A 23,219-nucleotide genomic window follows, 5' to 3' on the forward strand; every position below is an offset into this window, starting at 1 on the left:
CCACCCCAAATTCCAGCCCCTCAGCCCCAGAGCTGCAGCCCCAGAGCTCGGATGGGATTTGCCACCCTCTCCCTTTGGGATTCCCACATTTCCAAGCAGCTCCCTGCAGATCTGGAGGGAATTTTTGCCCCACCCTGGTGGGTTTGGGCTCCTGGCTCGTCCCTGTCTCGGTGCTGAGAGCGCAGGTGTCACCTCTGGGGCAGCTTCCCCAGGGGCACCAATACAGCAATTAACTGCCCTAATTAGGAATTTGTGTGGGTATCGACCCGGGCACGGCTCACATGGACCCAACAGCCCAGCAGGGATCGTGTTGGGGTTTGGGATTTTGGGATTTTGGGATTTTGGGTACCTGGTCAGTGCTCGGCGTGTCCGAGATGTCGTTCATGCTCCGGCTCTGGGCGTGACCTGGAGGGAAGGGAGGGAAGGTGAGGAGGAGCCGCCCCAGGAGCCAGGAGAAAACCCGGCGGGGAGGATTTGGGACAAGGAATGAAATATTGGAGATGGTGCCCGGGCTTGCAAAGCAGCAGCAGCGCCGTGAAAACCCAGGAACTGGGGGAAATTCCTCCTGTGAGAGGCGGAAAGGCTGGCACGGGGCAGGGATGGAGGCGCCGTCCCTGGAAGGGTCCAGAAACCCTCTGGAGGTGGCACCTGGGGACATCGTGGTGCTCCGTGACCTCCGAGGGCTTTTCCACCCCTAATGATCCCAGAGCTCCATAAATGGGACCATTTCCAGGCCCAGCCACACAAACCAGGGCTCGTTTGGGGTTTCCCAGCCGCCCTCTCCCAGCCAAGCAATCTCTTAGGATTCCCTGCCTCCTCCAAGCGCCGTTCCTTCCCTCCCTAAAGCCTCCAAGGAATGTTTTCCTCCACCCCACACCAGCTCATCCCAAATTCCCTGCTGCACTTCAGGGGTGGTGGCCGTGGTGGGACCTCATTTCAAGCTCCCTCTCTGCCCCCTGGGGCTGGGAATTTGGGTTTTCCAGGGAATTATTTGGTGTCCCATGGAATCATTCGGTGTCTTGGGGGATCGTTTGGCGTTCCAGGGAATTATTTGGTTTTCAAGGAATTATTTGGAGTCCCAGGGAAGGCTGTGGTGTCCCAGGGAATTATTTGGTGTCCCAGTGAATTATTTGGTGCCCCAGGGAATTATTTGGTGCCCCAGTGAATTATTTGGTGCCCCAGGGAATGTTCTGGTGTCCCAGGGCAGGCTGTGGTGCCCCAGGGAATGCTGTGGTGCCCCGGGTCAGGCCGTGGTGCCCCGGGTCAGGCTGTGGTGCCCGGGTTGGTTCAGGGCCGTGCCGACTCACGCAGGCGGCCGTAGCTGGCGCTCTGCCGCAGCCGCAGGTCCTCGGTGGAGCGGTGGAAGGCGGCGCCGGCGGCCGGGCCCCGCACGGGGCTGCGGGCTGGGGAGAGAGGGGGAGAGAGGGGTGAGATGGGGATGGGGTCCCACTGGGAATGTCACAGCAGGATCCCGTTGGAAATGCCACGGCAGGGCCCATTGGGAACGCCGGGATGCTCCCAGGAGCTGCTGGAGCTCAGTGCCAGCTGCAGCGAGTGACCTCCCGCTAAACCCCAGGGAACAATCGGGAACGGGCCCAAATCCCCTTTTGTAAGGGCAGGGACAGGCGGGATCAGCCGCGGCCAGACCGGATTTGTCTGCGGCCGCCGTGCCAGGAAAGCCGAGCGGCACCGAGCCCGGCGCCACATAGCGCCATCGTCCTCGTGTGGCCGTGACGTCGTCAGCACACTGTGACGTCATCACACGGTGACATCATCATCACCTGCTGCCCCCACTGTGACGTCATCACACAGTGCCATTGACACCACAGTGACATCATCACACAGTCATCGTTCCCACTGTGACGTCATCACACAGTGCCATTGACACCACAGTGACATCATCACACAGTCATCGTCCCCACTGTGACGTCATCACACGGCGCCATTGACACCACACTGCGCCATTGTCCTCGTGTGATGCCATCACACAGTGACGCTGTCATTGCACGGTGCCACTGACTCCACTGTGACATCATCACACAGCGCCATTGTCCTCACATGGTGATGTAATAATATATGCAATAATAATAATAATATAATGGCATTGTCACCACAGGGTGATGTCACTGCACAGTGATGGCCTCACACAGCGATGTCATCACACAATGATGTCATCACACAGTGATGTCATCACACAATGACATTCTCCCTCACACGATGATGTCATCACACAATGACATCACCACACACCGACATTACCACCACACCGTGATCCTGCCCCTGACACAACGATGCCATCACTCAGTGATGTCCCCAGATGGTGACACTGTCCCTGCCACAGCCACATCCCTCACACAGCGCTGTCCCTGTCCCCAGCCCCTCCTCGTCCCCAGCTCTCGCTGACCCCCACCCCTAAACCCCCCAGGGCAGAATTTTGGGGCCCTTCCCGCCCACCCTCCCCGGGTGAGTGTCCCCAGCCCCGTCCCTGCCTTGCCCGGGGCTCACCGGTGTTGGAGGACACGGATTTGCCGATGTCGGCCAGCGAGCGGTGGATCGGCTTCTTGGTCTGGTGGCGGTGCTTGCGCAGGAGGACAAAGCTGAGCTTCTCCCGCAGCTCCGGCTTCAGCAGCCCGTCCTCGATCTGCTTCTCGATGACATCGTCTGCGAAACACGGCCACGGTGACCCCCAAAATGTCCCCAAAACCTCCCCAAAATGTCCCATCCTCAATCTGCTCCTCAATGACATCATCTGCAACACCCAGAGGTGGTGACCCCCAAAACCTCCCCAAAACGTCCCCAAAAAACCTCCCCAAAATGTCCCATCCTTGATCTGCTTCTCAATGACATCATCTGCAAAACACGGCCATGGTGACCCCCAAAACCTCCCCAAAATGTCCCCAAAACCTCCCCAAAATGTCCCGTCCTCGATCTGCTTCCCCATGACATTGTCTGCAACACATGAATAATGGTGACCCAGGGGTGACCCCCAAAAAACCTCCAAAATCTGCTCCTTGAGCAGCCCATCCTCAATCTGCTTCTCAATGACATCATCTGCAAAACACGGCTGTGGTGACCCAGGGGTGACCCCAAAACCCCCCCAAAATCTGCTCCTTGAGCAGCCCGTCCCTGATCTGCTCCTTGATGACGTCATCTGCACACACCCAGCCTTGGTGACCCAGGGGTGACCCCAAACCCCCCCCCCCCCCCAAAATCTGCTGCTTCAGCAGAGACCCCCAGATCCCCCCAAAAACCTCAACACAACATTTCGGGAAGCCGCTGATGGCTCCCAACTCCTCCCTCTGCTCGTTCTTGGACAAATTCAGGAAAAAAATGAATTTAACTCCATTCCCACCATTTTAGGACACGGTGGGGGAAAACCCTCCAGGAGCTCCTACCGATGATTTGGGGCAAGGAGTAGCCGTCGAGGTCCAGGAGCACCGTTCCCGTCTGGAGACACGTCCGCAGCTCAAAGAGGCTGTGCAGGGACAGCGTGGACACGTGGGGCTTGCTCCACCTCTCGCCACCTTCCTCCACCTTCTCCTCGAACTTGATCCACCTGGAACGGGGGCAGGTGTGAGCAGCTGGGAATGGCTTCTCCTCCCTGGGGGGTTTCCCTGCTTGGAGGGCCTGTATTCATTCGTCTCGCAGAGTTCATGCTCGTTATCTGGGCTGGGAAGGGAGGATCTGGGGGAGTCGTTCCCAAAAGTGCTGCCTGCGGGGCTCTGGAGGGGAGGGAATACTCCCAATCCCACCAGGAAACCCAAATCCATGGATTTCGCCCTCCTCAAATTGTATCTGTGGGATTTGGGAGCTGTGGGATGGAGGAAAAGCTCCCAGTCCCACCAGGAAACCCAAATCCATGGATTTTGCCCTCCTCAAATCACTCCTGTGGGATTTGGGAACACTGGGGTGGAGGAAAAGCCCCAGCAGAACCCAAACCACAACACCTGGACCCACCCCACACCTCCCATCCCTGATTTCTCTGGAGAATCCCGGTCTCCAACCCTTCCTCTTTCCCAGGGATGGGATTCAAACTTCCCGCTGAGCGCCGCCGCCGCTGCCCCAAAGCCGATTAGGTCGCTTTTCCTCTCCCTTCTGCCCCATTTTCCAAGGAATTTGGGTCATTAGGGAGCTCGGGATGGAGAGCGGGACTGGGGGTGGGAATCCCTGTGGGACTGGGGCAGGAATCCCTGTGGGATTGGGAGCAGGAATCCCGGTGGGATTGGGGCAGGAATCCCTGTGGGATTGGGGGCAGGAATCCCTGTGGGATTGGGGCAGGAATCCCTGTGGGATTGGGAATCCCTGTGGGATTGGGGCCCGGCTCCAGCAGCGCCTTTGCGCTGCCATCGGCATCCCGGGATTCCTTGGCCGAGGTTCCGGCAAATTCCTGCTGCTCCCAGCATCCCGAATTCCCTTTTTTGGGATGGGATTTTGGGATGGGATTATTTTGGGAGGGGATTATTTTGGGATGAGATTTTGGGATGGGAGTTTGAGATGGGATTTTGGGATGGGATTTTGGGATGGGATCTTTTTGGGATGGCATTTTTTTGGGATGGGATTTATTTGGGATGGGATTATTTTGAGATGGGATTTTTCTGGGATGGGATTTTTTTGGGATGGGATCTTTTTGGGATGGGATCTTTTTGGGATGGGATTTTTTTGGGATGGCATCTTTTTGGGATGGGATTTTCCCCCCTCCCCTGCTCCCCGTCCCGTTCCTGATCCCCTGACCTGGCGGATTCCTTCCACTCCATGTCGTCGCCGTCGCGCTGCAGCGTGTCCATCTCCGTGAACAGCGTGGGGTTGGGGGCCTCCTCCTCCTCCCCCAGGATGTACCGGAGCCGCTCCGCGGCCGGCGACACTGGAGGGGAAAAAACTCCTGGAATTCCGGGGGAAAAACTGGGATGGGCCCGCTGGGAACGGCCCCAAAATGGGGAGGGGGTTTGGGGTGGCAAAAAGAAAAAAAAGCGGGATGAAAATGGAGGGGAAATGTTGGAGGGAATGGGGGAATTCTGAATGATCCCATCCTGAATTCCCTGTGCTGGAATTCCATGGGAAATCCTGCTGAATCCTGCAGGGAAAGGCCCTGGGCGAGGTTTGGGATAAGAAAATAAGGGATGAAAATGGGGGGAAATGTTTGAGGGAATGGGGGAGCCCCCAGTGATCCCATCCCGAATCCCCTGGGGGATGCTGGGGACAGCAGGAGCAGGATGAAGCTCCAGGGACCGATTCCCCCCAAATTCCCTTTCCAGGAGTTCCCTGTGCCCATGTCCCAGGTTTATCCTGAATTTCCCCTCCCACAGCTCCCCCTTCTCCAGCCTTGGCGTTTCCCCCTTTTCCCAGGGGCAATGACACAAATCCATCATTCCTGCAGGGAAAATTCCATCTTTTCCTGGGAAGGGGCAGCGTTCATGGCCTGGGAGCAACCTGGGGGTGGTTTTGGGATCCCGGCGCCCTCCGAGGCTTTTCCATCCCAGTGCCCACGGGAGGGTGAAGAAATCCCAGGAAAATAAAGGAAAAAAAGTTGGATTTGTTCTTAACCCTCTCCATCCTCAGGGTTTTTTTTTTTTTTCTGGCAAAACTTCCCAGATTTGGTGGATTTGGGGAGAAATCCAAGCCATGAAATCCATGGGAATGGAGTGTTTGGAATGAAATCCTCTATTTCCCGATTCAAGGAATGATCCAGGCTTGGAAAATGGGAATTCTGGGGCAAAATCTGGGGATCGCAAAGCTGGGTAATGCATTAATAATAATAATAATAATAATAATAATAAATAAAAAATCAGGGATTAATTAAATTGCTGTGGATAAAGGGGGGGGAAATGGGAATTCTGGGGCAAAATCTGGGGATAAAAAAGCTGGGTAATGCATAATTAATAATAATAATAATAATAATAATAATAATAATAATAATAAATCAGGGATTAATTAAATTGCTGCGGATAAATGGGGGGGAAAATGGGAATTCTGGGGCAAAATCTGGGGATCAAAAAGCTGGGTAATGCATTAATAATAATAATAATAATAATAATAATAATAATAATAATAAATCAGGGATGAATTAAATTGCTGTGGATAAAGGGGGGGAAATGGGAATTCTGCCCCTTTTCCTGCACGTCCCCAGAGGAGGGGATGTCCCCATGTCCCTTTAGGCTGAGCCTGCTTAAACCCCTTAAGCCCCTCTAAGCCGAGCCCAAAGCCTGCCAAGGTCCAGCCCTGCTGCCATTCCCACAAATCCCTTCTTGTGATTCCGAATATTCCCGGGAATTCTGGGGCTGGGCTCCGTGCCTGGAGGGTTTCAGGCTCCCTAAGCCTGGGCTTGTTCTCGGAACAGGGATGAAATGGGTGAAATTCTGGTCAAACCTCCCCTGCCAACCCCAAAATTCCCAAAAAAACAAAACAAAACCCACAAATTTAATGAGCTACTGCACAAAACAAATGGGGATTTTTGCTGGAAATCCTTGTCCTGGGTGGGAAAAATGGGATTTGGAATTCCTGCCCTGGATCTTGGGGTGGCTGCCCCCAGCTCTGCCCAAATTCCCTCTCTCAGGATGGATCCTTCCCTCCTCACCCTCCCAGGGCCTCATTTTTGGGGTCTCTGCCACCCCTGAAACCCCAAAAACCGAGAGAAATCCCCTACAGAAAGGGATTTTTTGTCCTCTTTTCCTTCTCCTGCCAGATTTTAGGGAACTAATCCAACGTGCAGCTCCCAGTTCTGCCTCCCTCCCTCCCCGAGGCGGCCAAAATTCCTGGGATTTGTTCACCTGGAGAGCAATTCCACGGCTGGGAGAGCTCCCAGCCCCTCCTGCTTTGGGGTTTCTCATTCCTGGGAATTCCACCCAGCACAGAAAACCCCGGGAAGCAGCAGGTGCTGGTTGGAGAGGGGAAAAGTGACACAAATCCCCCCAAAAAACCCCAAAATCAGCTCCTGGGGGGGATCCAGAGCTCCCTGATCCGGGTTTTAGGATGGGAAAACTCTGGGATTTCAGCCACTGCAGATTCCCAGGGAATATTCAGGATCTTTTCCATGGGAAATAGGACAAGAATTATTTAAATCCCTATTTAAATCCCGTTTATCTGAGGTGCAGCTGCCTCCTCACATCCCAGCCCCGGGCCAGTGACCAAACCTCGCCTGGGGACCCTTTTCCAAGCCAAAATTCCCACAAAATTGGGATCAAATTGGGAAATCAGGGAATGCAGCCCTGCTGGGGCTCTGCAATCCTGCCAGGACTAAGCCTGGTTTAAAGTCCAGCCTTATCCAGGGGCTGCCATGGGTTCTCCACAGCTTTTCCCTGCATTTTCCTATGGGTTCTCCACAGCTTTTCCCTGCATTTCCCTGGGGGTTCTCCACAGCTTTTCCCTGCATTTCCCTGGGGGTTCTCCACAGCTTTTCCCAGCATTTTCCTGTGGATTTTCCAAAGCTTTTCCCTGCATTTTCCTATGGATTCTCCACAGCTTTTCCCTGCATTTTCCTGCCTCAGCCAAGTCCCCAAAACTGCCCCCCCAACCAGGAGAGTGGGCTGCACATCCCATGGGATAAACTTGCTCCAAATCCCCAGCTTTGGGGTATTTCTGACCCTCCCAAAAATAGACTTTTCCACCGAGGAGCAGCAGGAGCTCCCCCATTGATTTTTTGGGGTGAGCTTTGGATCTCTGCCCTTTTAGAAGCCCCAAAGTTGCTTTTCCGAGGAAAAAAATCACACAAAAAACCCAAAACCCCAAGGATCTTTTCCCCTCTCCCACCACAGCGCTGGAAAACACAAACCCCAGACCCTACCTGGAGTTGTTTCCATCTCTTCCCCCATTTCTCCCCGCTTTAACCCCAAAGTTTCTCCGCGCGATCCCGAAACGCCGCCGAGGGCCCGAGTTTCCCTTTCCCCCTGCTCCCTTCTCCTTTATGCACCGCAGCTCGCCAAGGTCCCGGCTTAGGGAGCAGATTACGGCCTCAAATCCTGCCCCGCTGGGCTCCCATGACGGGAAGTGCCCGAGCGCCGGGATGCGCTGGGAAGAGCCCGCAGAGCCCAAACCCCGGCCCGGGGCCGCCCCCGCCGCCGTTCCCCGCCCCGGACACCCCAAAATTGAGGGTGGGGGGGGAAAACAAAGGACAGGGATGAGGGAGATTGGTGGGGTTGGGGGTTTGGGGTTTTTGGGGTTTTTTTTTTTTTAAGCTGGAAAATGAGGGTTTGGGTCCATGCCCATCAAAGTGGGCTGGAGTTACGGCTGAGTGGGGTTTGGGGTTGTGGGGAGGAGGAAAAGGGGAAAAGGGGAAAGGGGGGAAAAGAGGGGAGAATAAGGGAAAAGGAGGGGAAAGAAGGGAAAAGGAGGGGGGAAAGAGGGGAAAAATAGGGGGAAAAGAGGGGGAAAAAGGGGGGAAAAGAGGGAAAAGGAGAGGAAAAGAGGGGAGAATAAGGGAAAAGGAGGGGAAGAGGGGAAAAGGAGGGGGAATGAGGAAAAAGGGGAAAAGGAGGGAAAGGAAGGGAGAGGAGGGGAGAATAAAAGAAAAAGAGGGGGAAAGGAGGGAAAATAGGGGAAAAGGAGGGGGAAAAGAGGGGAAAGGAGGGGGAAAACGAGGGGAACACGAGGGGGAAAACGAGGGGGAAAACGAGGGGGAAAGGAGGAGGAAAATCAGGGAAAAGGAGGGGAAAAGGAGGAGGAAAAGGAGGGGAAAAGGAGGAGAAAAAGGAGGGGAAAAGGAGGGGAGAAGGAGGGGGAAAAGGAGGGGGAAAGGAGGGGGAAAGGAGGGGAAAAGGAGGAGGAAAATCAGGGAAAAGGAGAGGAAAAGGAGGAGGAAAAGGAGGGGAAAAGGAGGGGGAAAAGGAGAGGAAAAAGAGGGGAAAGGAGGGGGGAAAGGAGGAGGAAAATCAGGGAAAAGGAGGGCAAAGGGAGGAAGGGCCGTGCCCCTGCTCCCGCCTCCGCCTCGGGCACCAAGGAGCTGCCAGCAAATCAAAATCCTCTTCCCATGCAAAAGAAACAAAACCGGGAAAAGTTTGGCTGGGCCTGAGCCCGAATGCAAATTTCCAGCCCAGGAAGGGCTCGGGAAATGCTGATCTGCCCTAAGGAGATGGGAACGCGCTGGGACTCCCCAGAGCTGCCTGGAACCCCAATCCCGCTGGGGAAACTCCATCCAAACCCCATTTAATGGGAAAAACCCACTGGGAATGAGGTGAGATCCCTGGGGCTTGTCTGGAACCCTGGTCCCAGCAGGAAAAGCCCTTCAACCCCATTTCAATGGGAAAAACCCATCGGGAACATGGTGTGGTTCCCAAAGGCTGTGGAGAACCCCAATCCCAGCAGGAAAATGCCTCCAATCCCATTTCAATGGGAAAAACCCATGGGGAACAAGGTGTGAAGGTTGTGTAGAACCCCAATTCCATCAGGAACCCCCTCCAACCCCATTTAATTGGGACAAACCCATGGGGAACAAGGTGTGAAGGTCGTAGGGAACCCAAATCCCAGCAGGGAACCCCCTCCAATCCCATTTCACTGAGAAAAACCCATGGGGAACAAGGTGAGACTCCCAAACTTGTCTGGAACCCCAATCCCCAATCAGGAACCCCCTCCAACCCCATTTCAATGGGAAAAACCCATTGGGAACAAGGTGTGAAGGTTGTGGGGAACCCAAATCCCAGCAGGGAACCCCCTCCAATCCCATTTCAATGGGAAAAACCCATTGGGAACAAGGTGTGAAGGTTGTGGGGAGCCCCAATCCCACCAGGAGCCCCCTCCAACCCCATTTCAATGGGACAAACCCATGGGGACCGAGGTGTGAAGGTTGTGGGGAGCCCCAATTCCATCAGGAACCCCCTCCAAGGCCATTTAATTGGGACAAACCCATGGGGACCGAGGTGTGAAGGTTGTGGGGAGCCCCAATCCCATCAGGGACCCCTCCAAGGCCACCCCAGCAAACCCAGCAGGGGCGGGTCAGCCCGGATTTGGGGCGCTGTGCCGGGCACTCACTGGTCCTGCTGGCGTTGTCGTGGGCGCTCTCGGGCCAGCCCTGGCCCTCGTCGGTGTCCGAGGGCTCGCGGGGCCCCGAGTGGCGCTCGCTGCCGCTGCGGTCGCGGCTGGAGCCCGGCGAGCGCCGGCGCCGCCGCTTCCTGCGGAAACCCCGCGGCACCGGCACCCCGATGTAGATGGAGTGGTAGTCTGGGGACGGGGAGAGGAAGGGGTTAAAAAGAAATTCCTGTTTTTCCAGGGAGGAAAATGATGCGGGAAGGGCGATAAATGCGGTGGGAAAATTCTGTTTTTGTGGGAGGAAAGTTCCTGGTGGAAGGAATCTACGTGGAGGGGGAATTTCAGCAAAAAATGGGTTTTTCTGGGAGGAAAAATTCCTGATGAAAATGATCTAGGTGGAGAGATAACTATATATAATATAAATTCACTTTTTTATATTTATATATATATAATATAAATTCACTTTTTTATATTTATATATATATATATAATATAAATTCATATATATATATATAATATAAATTCACTTTTTAGGGAGAAAAATTCCTGGTGAAAGTGATGTGGATGGAGTGATAACTGGAATTAAAAATTCATTTTTCTGGAAAAAAAACCAATTCATTTTCCTGGTGAAAATGATGTGGATAGAAAGAAAATTGGAATAAAAAAAATTTTCATTTTTCTGGGAGGAAAAATTCCTGATGAAAATGATCTAGATGGAGAGATAACGATAATAAACAATTCACTTTTTAGGGAGAAAAACTCCTGGTGAAAATGGCATGGGCGGAAAGAAATTGTAATAAAAAATTGGAAAAATTCCTGGTGAAAGTGATGTGGATGGAGCGATAATTGGAATTAAAAATTTTTTTAAATCTCCAGGACATTCCTGGGATTCCTCTCACCTTCCTCATCCTCGAATCTCCTCCGGGAGCCGCCGAGGCCGCGCTCGCTCATCCCATCCTCATCCTCCAGCATGGTCCGGCTGCTCGGGGGAGCTGGGGAACGATTGGGAACGGGATTTGAGCGGGATCCGGGGTTTAATGGGATCTGGGATTTTGGTGGATCTGGGATTTAATGGGGTCTGGGAGGGGAAGGAGCTCCCGGCTCTGGAATCTTTCCCTTGGGAATGTCCCAGTGGGGACCCCCGGGCCCCTCCTGTGCCAGCCCCGCTCTCCCCTCCCCACATTCCCGAGATTTCCCTGGGATCCCATTCCTGCCCTCCAATCCCTGCTGGGCAGAGGGACCAGGAGAACATTCCAGAGATTTCCCAGCACAATCCCTGGACACAAATCTCCAAAAATTCCAGAGCCTGGCACAATTCCCGACACAAATTCCCAGGAATTCCAGAGCCCCCCATTATTCCAGAGTGACCCCAAGACATCCCAAAGGGATTTTCCCCATCCCTGATCCCACATTTCCCTGGAATTTCCCATTATTCCGGAGTGACCCAAAGGGATTTTCCCCATTTCCGATCCCACGTTTCCCTGGAATCTCCAGGAATTCTGGGGTGACCCCACACACCCCAGAGGGATTCCCCACCCCAAGTTTTCCTTTCCCCACCCCTGATCCCACATTTCCTTTCCACTTCCAGCCGTTTCCCGCTCTGATCCCGGTGGGGACCTGCCAGGGACGCTGCTGATGCATTAATTAACGGCTCCCTAATTAGCCGAGCTCCAGCGATTGCCTTTCACACTCGGCTGCCCGGGCGCGGCTGTTTCCATTCCCGCCCGGTCGATGCTCCCAAAGTCACTCGGAGGGCGATCCCGAGGGACATTCCTGCATTTTCCAGCTCTTTCGGGGACAGAAACCCCAAATCCGGCCCAAAACCTCAAAAACGGCAACGGCCAAAACCGCTGGGGCTGGCGGGGTGGGGATCCCTGACCCTTTGACCTGGGAAAATCCAATTTATCCCAGTCCAAATTAAATCCATTTATCCCAGTGGGGATATATTCCCTTTTACCTGGGAAAATCCAATTTATCCCTGTCCAAATTAAATCCAGTTTATCCCAGTCCAACTCAAATCCATTTATCCCAGTCCAACTCAAATCCATTTATCCCAGTCCAATTCAAATCCAGTTTGTCCCAGTCCAGCTCCAGTCCCATCCCAGCTGATTTCCATTTGATTTCCAAGATTTGGGATATTTTCCGTCAATCTGACGGTTTTGGGCAGGATTGATTTAATTTAAGGGCAAAAAATTTCGGGTTTTTCCTCAGGAGGGAAACCCCAAACTGGGCAGTTTTAGGGATAAGGTTTATCCATGAGCCTTGGCTTCCCAAAAAACCATTCCAGGGTGAACCCTGGGGATTTTAGGAAGCTGGAAAAGCAGAAAAAGCAGGAAAAGACCCCCAGGAATGGTTTTACTCTAAAAATGACCTTTTAAAAGATGAAGGATCCCAAGCCCCAGGAAATCCCGGCAGGTTCCTGGATGATGGATTGGGGTACAGGCCCTTCCAGCTGGGATAATTCTGGGATAAAATGGGATTTTTTGGGGATCTGGAAGAGCTGGGAAGCACAAAGAAGCCCCGGGGTAAAGCCAGGCTTTGTCAGGCACGGTTAAATGGAGGCTCCCGATCGATTCCGGGCTCGGACAATCTGGGATTTTTCCCACACGGAGCTTTCGCCCCCCTAAATCCCTAAAAACCCAACCAGGAGCAGGAGTTAGAGCTGGAAAACCCAACTGGAATTCCACGGAAATCCGGGCAGGGAAAGCCAAGCCCAGCACGGCCCCCGACCCCGTGAAACCCCAAAAAGGAGATTTCCCCAAAAAGGAGATTTCCCCAAAAAGGAGATTTCCCCTCCCAAACTCACCTGGAGCTCCCCAGAGAGAGCTTTGGGCTCGGGCTGTGGGGTCAGGGGCAGCTGGCACTGTCAGGAGTCAGAGCTGCTCTTGCCAACATCCCAGCGACCCCAAAGCGCCGGCCCCGATCCCGATCCCGATCCCGATCCCGATCGATCCCGGCCGGAGCATCACGGGAGCTCGGGGGAGGGAGGGAGGGAGGGAGGGAAGCCACGGGATCGGCCCCACACGGGGATGGGGTTTCCATGTGGGATCGCTGGGATGTGGGAAATCCTCCCCAAGCTGCGGGGTTTGGGCCTGTGGGGCTCTGGGGGATTTTTCTCTCTGGGTTTTGGATCGGTTTTGGGGGATTCCAGAGGGAAAATGCTCTGGTTCCTGTGTCTGGAGCTCAGGGAATGGCAGGGAGTTCCAGCTGTGGGATGATCCCAAATCCCCTCAGTGGGGTGATCCCAAATCCCCTCAGTGGGGTGATCCCAAATCCAGCAGTGGGGTGATCCCAAACCCCCATCCATGGGATGATCCCAAACCCCCTGAAGAGCCGGGCTCAGCCCCCAGGGAATCGCCCCCAGCCTGGGCAGGTTTAGGGTCAGGATTTCCATTGGGTTGGGTTTAGGGTCAGGATTTCCATTGGGTTGGGTTTAGGGTCAGGATTGCCCCTGGGATTGTTCCCAATTCCACATTTTCCCTTCCACCCCATGAATTCAGGGTTGGCCCTGCTCCCTGCAGCCTTTTATGGGAACATCAATAAATCCCATCCCATCTCTTCCTACTTTGCCCAGAGGAAATCCAGAACCTGAGAGGAAAAACCCCATTTTTTTTACACTTTTTCCCAATGGAAGGTGAGAACAAAAATCCCTTTTTTTTTTTTTTTTTTTACAATTTTCCCAAAGATTAAAATCCAGGCCCCCAGAGGAAAAATCCCATTTTTCCACCTTGTGCTCCGAGTCCGAATCCGATTGCTCCGAGTCCGAGTGCTCCTCACACTCTGAGGAGGCAGGCGGCTCCTTCCTCCTCCTCATCCTCATCCTCCTCATCCTCTTCCTCCTCCCAGCCGCCATCCCTGTTGCTCCTGGTGTTCCCGTTGTTCCCGTTATTCCCGTTGTTCCTGCCATTCCAGCTGTCCCTGTTGCTCCCGTCGTTCCAGTTATTCCCGTTATCCCAGGTGTTCCCGTTATTCCCGGTGTTCCCGTTGCTCCCATTATTCCTGGTGTCCTCGTTGTTCCCGTTGTTCCAGTCATTCCCATTATTCCTGGTGTCCCCACCATTCCAGCTGTTGTTCCCGTTGTTCCATTCCATCCTGTTGTTCCCATCGTTCCAGCTGTCCCCGTTGCTCCCGTCGTTCCTGTCATTCCTGTTATTCCAAGTGTTCCCATTGTTCCCGTTATTCCCGTTATTCCAGCTGTCCCCGTTGCTCCCATCGTTCCCGTTGCTCCCGTCGTTCCAGCCGTTCCCGTCGTTCCCGTTGCTCCCATTATTCCAGGTGTTCCCGCTGTTCCCGTCGTTCCCATTGTTCCCATTATTCCCGTTGTTCCCGGTGTTCCCGTTATTCCCGTCGTTCCCGTTATTCCCGCTGTTCCCGTTATTCCCGTTATTCCCGGTGTTCCCGTAGCCGCCCTCCCGGGGCAGGCACCAGCAGCAGCCGGCTCCGCTCAGGTCCAGCGGGGCCGCGCCCGGGCCTGGCCCGGCATCCACGGAATCGCAGCGGGAGCGGAGCTGGTTCAGCTGCTGCCAGTGCAGCCAGGCCAGGACCAGCCCCAGCACCTGGGGAGGGACCCACAAGGGTCAGCGAGACCCCAAAGGGAACAGGGAGACCCCAAAGGGAACAGGGAGACCCCAAAGGGGAACAGGGAGACCCCAAAGGGGTCAGGGATATCCTAAAGGGGACAGGGATATCCCAAAAGGGGCCAGGGACACTCCAGAGGAGTCAGGGATATCCTAAAAGGGTCAGGGATATCCTAAAGTGGACAGGGATATCCTAAAAAGGGTCAGGGAGACCCCAAAGGGGACAGGGATATCCTAAAAGGGTCAGAGATATCATAAAAGGGTCAGGGATATCCTAAAAGGGGACAGGGACGCTCCAGAGGAGTCAGGATTATCCCAAAGGGGTCAGGGATATCCTGAAAGGGAACAGGGATATCCTAAAAGGGTCAGGGAGACCCCAAAGGGAACAGGGATATGCTAAAAGGGGACAGGGATATCCTAAAGGGTCAGGGATATCCTAAAAGGGGTCAGGGACACCCTAAAGGCATCAGGGAGACCCCTAATGGGATCAGGGACATCCCAAAAGGATCAGGGACATCCCCAAAGGATCAGGGACATCCCCAAAGGGGTCAGGGACACCCCAAAAGGATCAGGGACATCCCAAAGGGCTCAGGGACAATTCCCAGTCCAGCCCGGACCTGGAGGTTCCAGGAATGTTCCAATATTTGTCCCCAAATCCCGTCCAAACCCCAAACCTGCCCCTGGAATCTGGGATGGGCTGCACAGAACCCACAGAACCTGGGAATCCCTGGGCATTCCCTGTGACCCCACAGCCTGGGCCGAGCTGCCTCACCCGGGCTGGGGTTTTTGGGAAGGGCTCTGGGATTGCAGGAACTGCTGGGAGAGCCGGGGACAGCACTGGGATAAGGGGATAATAACGGGATAATTAATGAGGGGATAATTAATAAGGGGATAATTAATAAGGGGATAATAATGGGATTGTGCTGATCCCCACCCAGAGCGAATCCTTTGGGATTTCAGCTTTGCAATCCCATTTCCATGGATGTCAGCTGCAGCCCCATTCCCATTCTGGAACTGTCACCAGGCCCCAGTAAAATCCCGATCCCGATCCCCTGGAGCCAGAGAAACCCTTTGAAATGTGGGATTTGGGGCAAATTTGTCATTTTTGCCTCCGAGGAGGATTTGTGTGTGAATTCCATGGAAACAGAGCTGGGTCTGGGGCAGGGATGGCTCCTGCTCCTCTGCTGAGGAATCCCAGAAAAAATGGGAATTCTGGAAGGGAATAAAACCATCCAAACCCCTCCACAGGGATCCCAAACCCTAGAAAAAAATGGGGAATTTTGGAAGGGAATAAAACCATCCAAAGGCTTTAGTCAGGATCCCGAATCCCAGAGAAAATGGGGAATAAAGGGAATAAAACCATCCAGAGGCTTCAGTCAGGATCATGAATCCCAGAATAAAACAACCTAAAATCCCAAATCCCAGAGAAAATGGGGAATAAAAGGGAGCAAAACCATCCAAGATCCCAAATCCCAGAGAAAATGAGGAATAAAACCATCCAAGATCCCAAATCCCAGAGCAAATGGGGAATAAAAGGGAATAAAACCATCCAAGATCCCAAATCCCAGAGAAAATGGGGAAAGGGAATAAAACCATCCAAGATCCCAAATCCCAGAGAACACGGGGAATAAAAGGGAATAAAACCACCCAGAGGCTTCACTCAGGTCATGAATCCCAGAGAAAATGGGGAATAAAAGGGAATAAAACCATCCGAGATCCCAAATCCCAGAGCAAACGGGGAATTAACGGGAACAGAGCCGCGCCAAGGCCTCGGCCCCGATCCCAGGCCCCTTTGCCGTTCCCGTTCCCGGTCCCCGGGGCCGCGCGCGGCGGGCGGAGCTGTCGGAGCTGTCGGAGCTGTCGGGGGTTATGGATGGATCCAATATCGGCTCCGTGGTTACGGCACCGCCGGGGAAAACGGGAACGCAACAAGCGGAGCAGGGCTGAGGCCGGGAGAAAAGCAAAAAACGGAATTTTCCCTGGGATTGGGAGCCAGGAGCTGTTGGCTTCGGAATTTAGGGAATTCCACCCTTTCCAGGCTGGGGTTTGAGTGCCCGAGGGGTGCAAATCCATGGAAGAGGATTTTTTATTTGTCCAGGGGGTAAATAAATGCCAGGAGCTTTGGGAATCCATAAAAAATGCATAAATCCCAGGAGCTTTTGGGAATCCATACAAAATCCATAAATCCCAGAAGCTTTGGGATAAAAAATGCATAAATCCCAGGAGTTTATGGGAATCCATTAAAATGCATAAATCCCAGGAGTTTATGGGAATTCATCAAAATTCATAAATCCCAGGAGTTTATGGGAATCCATTAAAACTCCACAAATCCCAGGAGTTTATGGGAATCCATTAAAAATCCACAAATCCCAGGAGTTTATGGGAATCCATAAAATTTCCAGTGGAAATCTGGGAATTCCATGCAATGGGACGGTCCCAAAGGTCCCTCCCAACCCAAAGCACTCCGTGGTTCCTCTAAACCTGAGCCCTGTTTCCCGTGGAGAATTCCAAGGCCCAGCTCAATCCCAAAGTCCAGCTTAACTTGTGGGGTCTCTGTTGGCTCCTTTGGATCAGTTTTCCATTGGGAATTGGGGCTGGAATGGCCCCAAATCCTCCTGGGAACCCACGGACAGATCCTCTCCTCCTCCTCCTCCTCCTCCTCCTCCTCTGGGAAAAGGGCTCAGGAATGAAGGAAAAGGCCCAAAGTTCCATTTTCACCCCATTTTCCAGTGGAAAAGGGAAGCCCATGGATGTTTCCCCAAATTCCCTGCCAAAATCCCTTTTCCATGGAAATTTGGGAACACTGCCCAGTTCTGGCCGGATCCTGGAATGCTGAACTTTCCCAGAGTTAACAAAGCCCAAATTGGGGTTTCTTTTCCCCCCTCACTTTTTGGCTTTCCATTCCCTAAATTGGGATTTCTGGAGAGCTCGGATGGAAAAATCCCAAATCCCTTTCATTCCCTTTTCCCACCCCGACAACGCTCGCAAAACCCCCGGAGCCGCGGGGGAGACTGGAGAAGGAACAAATCCCAAATTAATCTTGCAAGGAAATATCGAACATTCTCCATCCCTGTCAGCGGGAGATGAAGGTGCCGGCCTGGAAAACGCCCGGCTGGAGGAAAATTCCGCGTTTTTCACGGAATGGGCTCATCCATCAGCGGGAATGACGCTGCCGGGAGGGAACGGCCGCCCCCGCGCCTGGATGGATGGGACAGAGGGAGGAATAATTCACAGGGATGGAGGGATAAGGGATGGATGGACAGGGATGGATGATGGATGGATGGATGGATGGATGATGGATGGATGGATGGATGGATGGATGGATGGATGGATGGATGATGGATGATGGATGGATGATGGATGGATGATGGATGGATGGATGGATGATGGATGGATGGATGGATGGATGATGGATGGATGATGGATGATGGATGGATGATGGATGGATGATGGATGGATGGATGGATGGATGGATGGATGGATGGATGATGGATGGATGGATGATGGATGGATGATGGATGGATGGATGGATGGATGATGGATGGATGGATGGATGGATGGATGGATGGATGGATGGATGATGGATGGATGGATGGATGGATGGATGATGGATGGATGATGGATGATGGATGATGGATGGATGGATGATGGATGGATGGATGGATGGATGGATGGATGGATGATGGATGGATGATGGATGGATGGATGGATGGATGGATGGATGATGGATGGATGATGGATGGATGATGGATGGATGATGGATGGATGGATGGAAGGATGGATGGATGATGGATGGATGATGGATGGATGATGGATGGATGATGGATGGATGGATGGATGGATGGATGATGGATGGATGATGGATGGATGATGGATGGATGATGGATGGATGGATGGATGGATGGATGATGGATGGATGATGGATGGATGATGGATGGATGATGGATGGATGATGGATGGATGGATGATGGATGATGGATGGATGGATGGATGGATGGATGGATGGATGGATGATGGATGGATGGATGATGGATGGATGGATGATGGATGGATGATGGATGGATGATGGATGGATGGATGGATGGATGGATGGATGATGGATGGATGATGGATGATGGATGATGGATGGATGGATGATGGATGGATGGATGGATGGATGGATGGATGGATGATGGATGGATGATGGATGGATGGATGGATGGATGGATGGATGATGGATGGATGATGGATGGATGATGGATGGATGATGGATGGATGGATGGAAGGATGGATGGATGATGGATGGATGATGGATGGATGATGGATGGATGATGGATGGATGGATGGATGGATGGATGATGGATGGATGATGGATGGATGATGGATGGATGATGGATGGATGGATGGATGGATGGATGATGGATGGATGATGGATGGATGGATGGATGGATGGATGGATGGATGGATGGATGGATGATGGATGGATGGATGGATGGATGGATGGATGATGGATGGATGGATGGATGGATGGATGGATGGATGGATGGATGATGGATGATGGATGGATGATGGATGGATGATGGATGGATGATGGATGGATGATGGATGATGGATGGATGGATGATGGATGGATGGATGGATGGATGGATGGATGATGGATGATGGATGATGGATGGATGGATGGATGGATGATGGATGGATGGATGATGGATGATGGATGATGGATGGATGGATGGATGATGGATGGATGGATGGATGGATGGATGGATGGATGATGGATGGATGGATGATGGATGATGGATGGGTGATGGATGATGGATGGATGGATGGATGATGGATGATGGATGGATGATGGATGGATGGATGGATGATGGATGGATGATGGATGATGGATGATGGATGGATGGATGGATGATGGATGATGGATGGATGGATGGATGGATGGATGGATGGATGGATGATGGATGGATGGATGGATGGATGATGGATGGATGATGGATGGATGATGGATGGATGGATGGATGATGGATGGATGGATGGATGGATGGATGATGGATGGATGATGGATGGATGATGGATGGATGGATGATGGATGGATGGATGGATGATGGATGGATGATGGATGGATGATGGATGGATGGATGGATGGATGGATGATGGATGGATGGATGGATGGATGATGGATGGATGGATGGGCTGGAAACGCCGGGATCGAGCAGAGGCAGCCCCAGGGCAGGAGGGATTTTGGGATGAGGAGGCTGGGAGGGGCAGGGAATGTGGGGGATGGAGGGAACAGAGCAGGGTGGGAGCGCAGGAATGGGAAAAAGGGAATTCCAGGGATGGATGGAGGCGGAGCCTGTGCCCGGCCCGGGGGGGAAATGAACACAACCTCTCCCATGGGATCGGGGTTTTCACCTCCAAAAGGGCCGGGATGGATTCCCCCAGCCATGGGAGCAACTCCAGACCCAGCAGCATTCCCGGGATTTGCCCCCAGCATTCCAGGGATTTTTGTCCCCAGCATTCCAGGGATTTTTGTCCCCAGCATTTCAGGGATTTGTCCCCAGCATTTCAGGGATTTTTGTCCCCAGCATTCCCCATTAAGGCACCCCTCCAGCTCCATCAGCATTCCCAGTTTTCACCCCCAGCATTCCCCATTAACCACTCCAGACCCATCAGGGCTCGGATTCCCGTGGATTTCTCCCCATCAGCGTTCCCAATTAGCATTCCCCATTAGCATTCCCCATTAGCATTCCCAATTAGCCGCCGGCTGTTAATGGACCAGGCCTCGGGATGACTTTCCCTGCCCCACCAAAGGATTTTTTTGGGATCCCAAAGGATTTTCCCCCCGTCCAGCAGGGAAAGGAGCCGAGCCCTCGGCGCTGAAACCCCAAAACTGCGGGGTCACCCCTGATCCCGGGGGCTCTTTCCAGCTGGGAATTCAGATGGGATTTGGGAATTCAGCTGGGATTTGGAAATTAGAGCTGGGAATTTGGGAATTGCAGCGGGGATTTGGGAACTGCAGCTGGGATTTGGGAATTGCAGTCGGGATTTGGGAATTGCAGCTGGGAATTGAGAATTAGAGCTGGGATTTGGGAACTGCAGCTGGGATTTGGGAATTCCAGCTGGGATTTGGAAATTAGAGCTGGGAATTTGGGAATTGCAGCGGGGATTTGGGAACTGCAGCTGGGATTTGGGAATTGCAGCTGAAATTTGGAAACTGCAGGTGGGAATTTGGGAATTGCAGCTGGGATTTGGGATGTGCAGATCGAATTTGGGAATTAGAGCTGGGGTTTGGGAATTCCAGCTGGGAATTGGGAATTGCAGCTGGAATTGGGGAATTAGAGCTGGGAATTTGGGAATTGCAGCGGGGATTTGGGAACTGCAGCCGGGATTTGGGAATTTTGCAGCCGTACCTGGGGCAGCAGCAGGGCGCAGACGATGGCCAGGGTGGCCTGGAAGTTGTCCTTGAGCCAGAGCCCCACGGCGTGGATGCAGCCCCGCACGTGGATGGTGCCCAGCAGCTCCAGGCGCTGCGGAGCAGAGACAGAGGATCCCAAAGTCCCGGGAATTCTGGGGGTTTTCCGCAGCTTTCCCGGGAATCTCGGCGGGAACAGCCTCGGGTTGGGGTTTCGGACCCAAATCGCCGCCCCAGGGGAGGGAATTTTGTTCTTGTGCTCCCAAAGGAAGTTTTGGAGCTGAGGTGGGATTAAATCCCAACTCTGGGGCTCGGGGAGAGCTCCTGGAGCATCCAATCCCCTCAGCTGGGGCTGCCCGAGCTGGGAATTCTGCCAGGAATTCCCACATTTCTGCCACCAGGAATTCCCACATTTCTGCAGGGAATTCTGCCACCAGGAATTCCCACATTTCTGCCAGGAACTCCCACATTTCTGCTGGGATTTCTGCCAGGAATTCCCACATTTCTGCAGGGAATTCTGCCACCAGGAACTCCCACACTTCTGCAGGGAATTCCCACATTTCTGCCACCAGGAATTCCCACATTTCTGCAGGGAATTCCCACATTTCTGCCCTGAGCTGATCCCTCGATCCTTTTCCCGCTGGGAAGGGCTGAGGCCACTCCCAGGTGAGAATCCCAGGGCACCAAAAGCGCCCCAAAATCCCAGGGAAAAGCCCCAAAACCGAGCTGGGAGCAGCTGGGGAAGGGGAATTCCTGCGGGGAGCGTTTGGTTTTTGGGATCTGGGGGGGAAAGGAGCAGAGAATTCCCAAAAATTCCAAGGTCACCTCCTTGTCCAGGGCGCGGTACCCGCACAGGGTGTTCACAACTGCCCCGGGAGCCTGCGGGGAAAAACAGCACGGGTGAGCCCGGGATAAAGGGGCGGGGCTAACCCGGGATAGGGGCGGGGCTAACCCGGGATAAAGGGGAGGGGTTAACCCGGGATAAAGGGGCGGGGCTAACCCGGGATAAAGGGGCGGGGTTAACCCGGGATAAAGGGGCGGGGCTAACCCGGGATAAAGGGGCGGGGCTAACCCGGGATAGGGGCGGGGCTAACCCGGGATAAAGGGGCGGGGTTAACCCGGGATAAAGGGAGGGGTTAACCCGGGATAAAGGGAGGGGTTTATCCTGGGAAAGGGTACCAGTTTATCCCGGGAAAACAGCAGAAATCCAAAGGAAATTGGGAATTCTGGAGGGGCCCCTTGGAATGTGGGGTGTCCCTGGGGCTGAGGCGCCTTCAGGGCAAATCCCAACCCAAACCATTCCAGGACTCTGGAGCCGGGCTGGGAGAGCTGGGGATGCTCCCCTGGAACAGGGAAATGCCAGGGAGAGCTTCCAGAACATTCCAGGACATGAAGGGGCTCCAGGAGAGCTGGGAGGGGTTTGGGATCAGGGATGGAGGCACAGGACACCGGGAATGGCTCCAAAGGGGGAAACTGAAATGGGATTTGGGGACTTGGGGATTTTGGGATGGAATTCCCAGAGGAGCTGGGGCTGCCCTGGGATCCCTGGGACAGTGGGAATCGTCCCCATGGGATGGGATTCAAGGCCAGGAAATTCCCAAGGGATTTGGCTCTCCTGGTTCTTTTCCTGGAATTCTGGGCCTGGTTCCTTAAGGAACGAGGTCAAATCCATCCCAAGGTTTTGGTGCTTCCCAGGTTCCGGAGCCTTTGGGGAGGACTCAGCTCCCAAAAAACCCCTCAGAGCCACAGGCAGGGCCGTTCCCTCCTGGAAAAACCACGGGAATTCCAGGGATTCATGGGAATTCCAGGGATTCATGGGAATTCCATGGATTTTCCTCCTGGAGCCCCCTCCAGACCCAGCTCAGGGAATCCTGGAGTGGTTTGGGTGGGAAGGGGCCCTAAATCCCACCCCACACCAGGGACAAAATCCCAAAATCCCAAACTCCCAGGCTGCTCCAAGGCCTCCTCCAGCATTCCCAAAGAAAGCTCCCAGATTCTCCCCCTCTGGATCAGGAGGAATTTTCCCTCTCCCTTCCCCCTGCTCAGGTTTTATTTTTTACCAAACTGTCCAAAATAAAACCCAAAAAAAGCTCCCTGCAGGAACCCCTGATTCCATCTCCAGGAGCCTCGGGATCCTTAATCAAGGCCTTGATTAGAGAGGAGCTCAAATCTGCATCTCATTTGCATATCAGCCTAATTGAACCTCTTTTCCCATTAGGAGCAGTGAGGGATTGATGGGGAATTCTCCTCGCTGCCTTTCCGGGACTAATCCCAAACTTTCCTGGGCTCTTTGG

The 23,219-nt window shown here is 53.4% G+C and overlaps 1 protein-coding gene across 4 annotated transcripts in view; it reads right to left on the reverse strand.

The window, feature by feature from the left end:
• Positions 1–23,219, reverse strand: part of SLC4A5 (solute carrier family 4 member 5) — a 51,817-nt gene that overhangs the window by 15,214 nt on the left and 13,384 nt on the right. For 2 of the 4 annotated variants that reach the window (XM_077191612.1, XM_077191613.1), the window contains exons 1-6: positions 7,778–8,077; positions 4,732–4,861; positions 3,396–3,556; positions 2,506–2,661; positions 1,308–1,403; positions 350–405 (exon numbers count right to left, since the gene is read on the reverse strand). In XM_077191612.1, the coding sequence (XP_077047727.1) occupies positions 350–405; positions 1,308–1,403; positions 2,506–2,661; positions 3,396–3,556; positions 4,732–4,861; positions 7,778–7,805 (627 nt within the window). In that variant the 5' untranslated portion in view covers positions 7,806–8,077. Of the gene's footprint in view, positions 1–349; positions 406–1,307; positions 1,404–2,505; positions 2,662–3,395; positions 3,557–4,731; positions 4,862–7,777; positions 8,078–9,957; positions 10,147–10,853; positions 10,947–13,681; positions 13,788–20,923; positions 21,041–21,750; positions 21,805–23,219 lie in introns of those variants that run through there. The other 2 variants (XM_077191610.1, XM_077191611.1) reach the window with 2 other exon arrangements.

The sequence above is a fragment of the Agelaius phoeniceus genome, chromosome 30 (assembly GCF_051311805.1).
Source record: "Agelaius phoeniceus isolate bAgePho1 chromosome 30, bAgePho1.hap1, whole genome shotgun sequence".
Classification (NCBI taxonomy): domain Eukaryota; kingdom Metazoa; phylum Chordata; class Aves; order Passeriformes; family Icteridae; genus Agelaius; species Agelaius phoeniceus.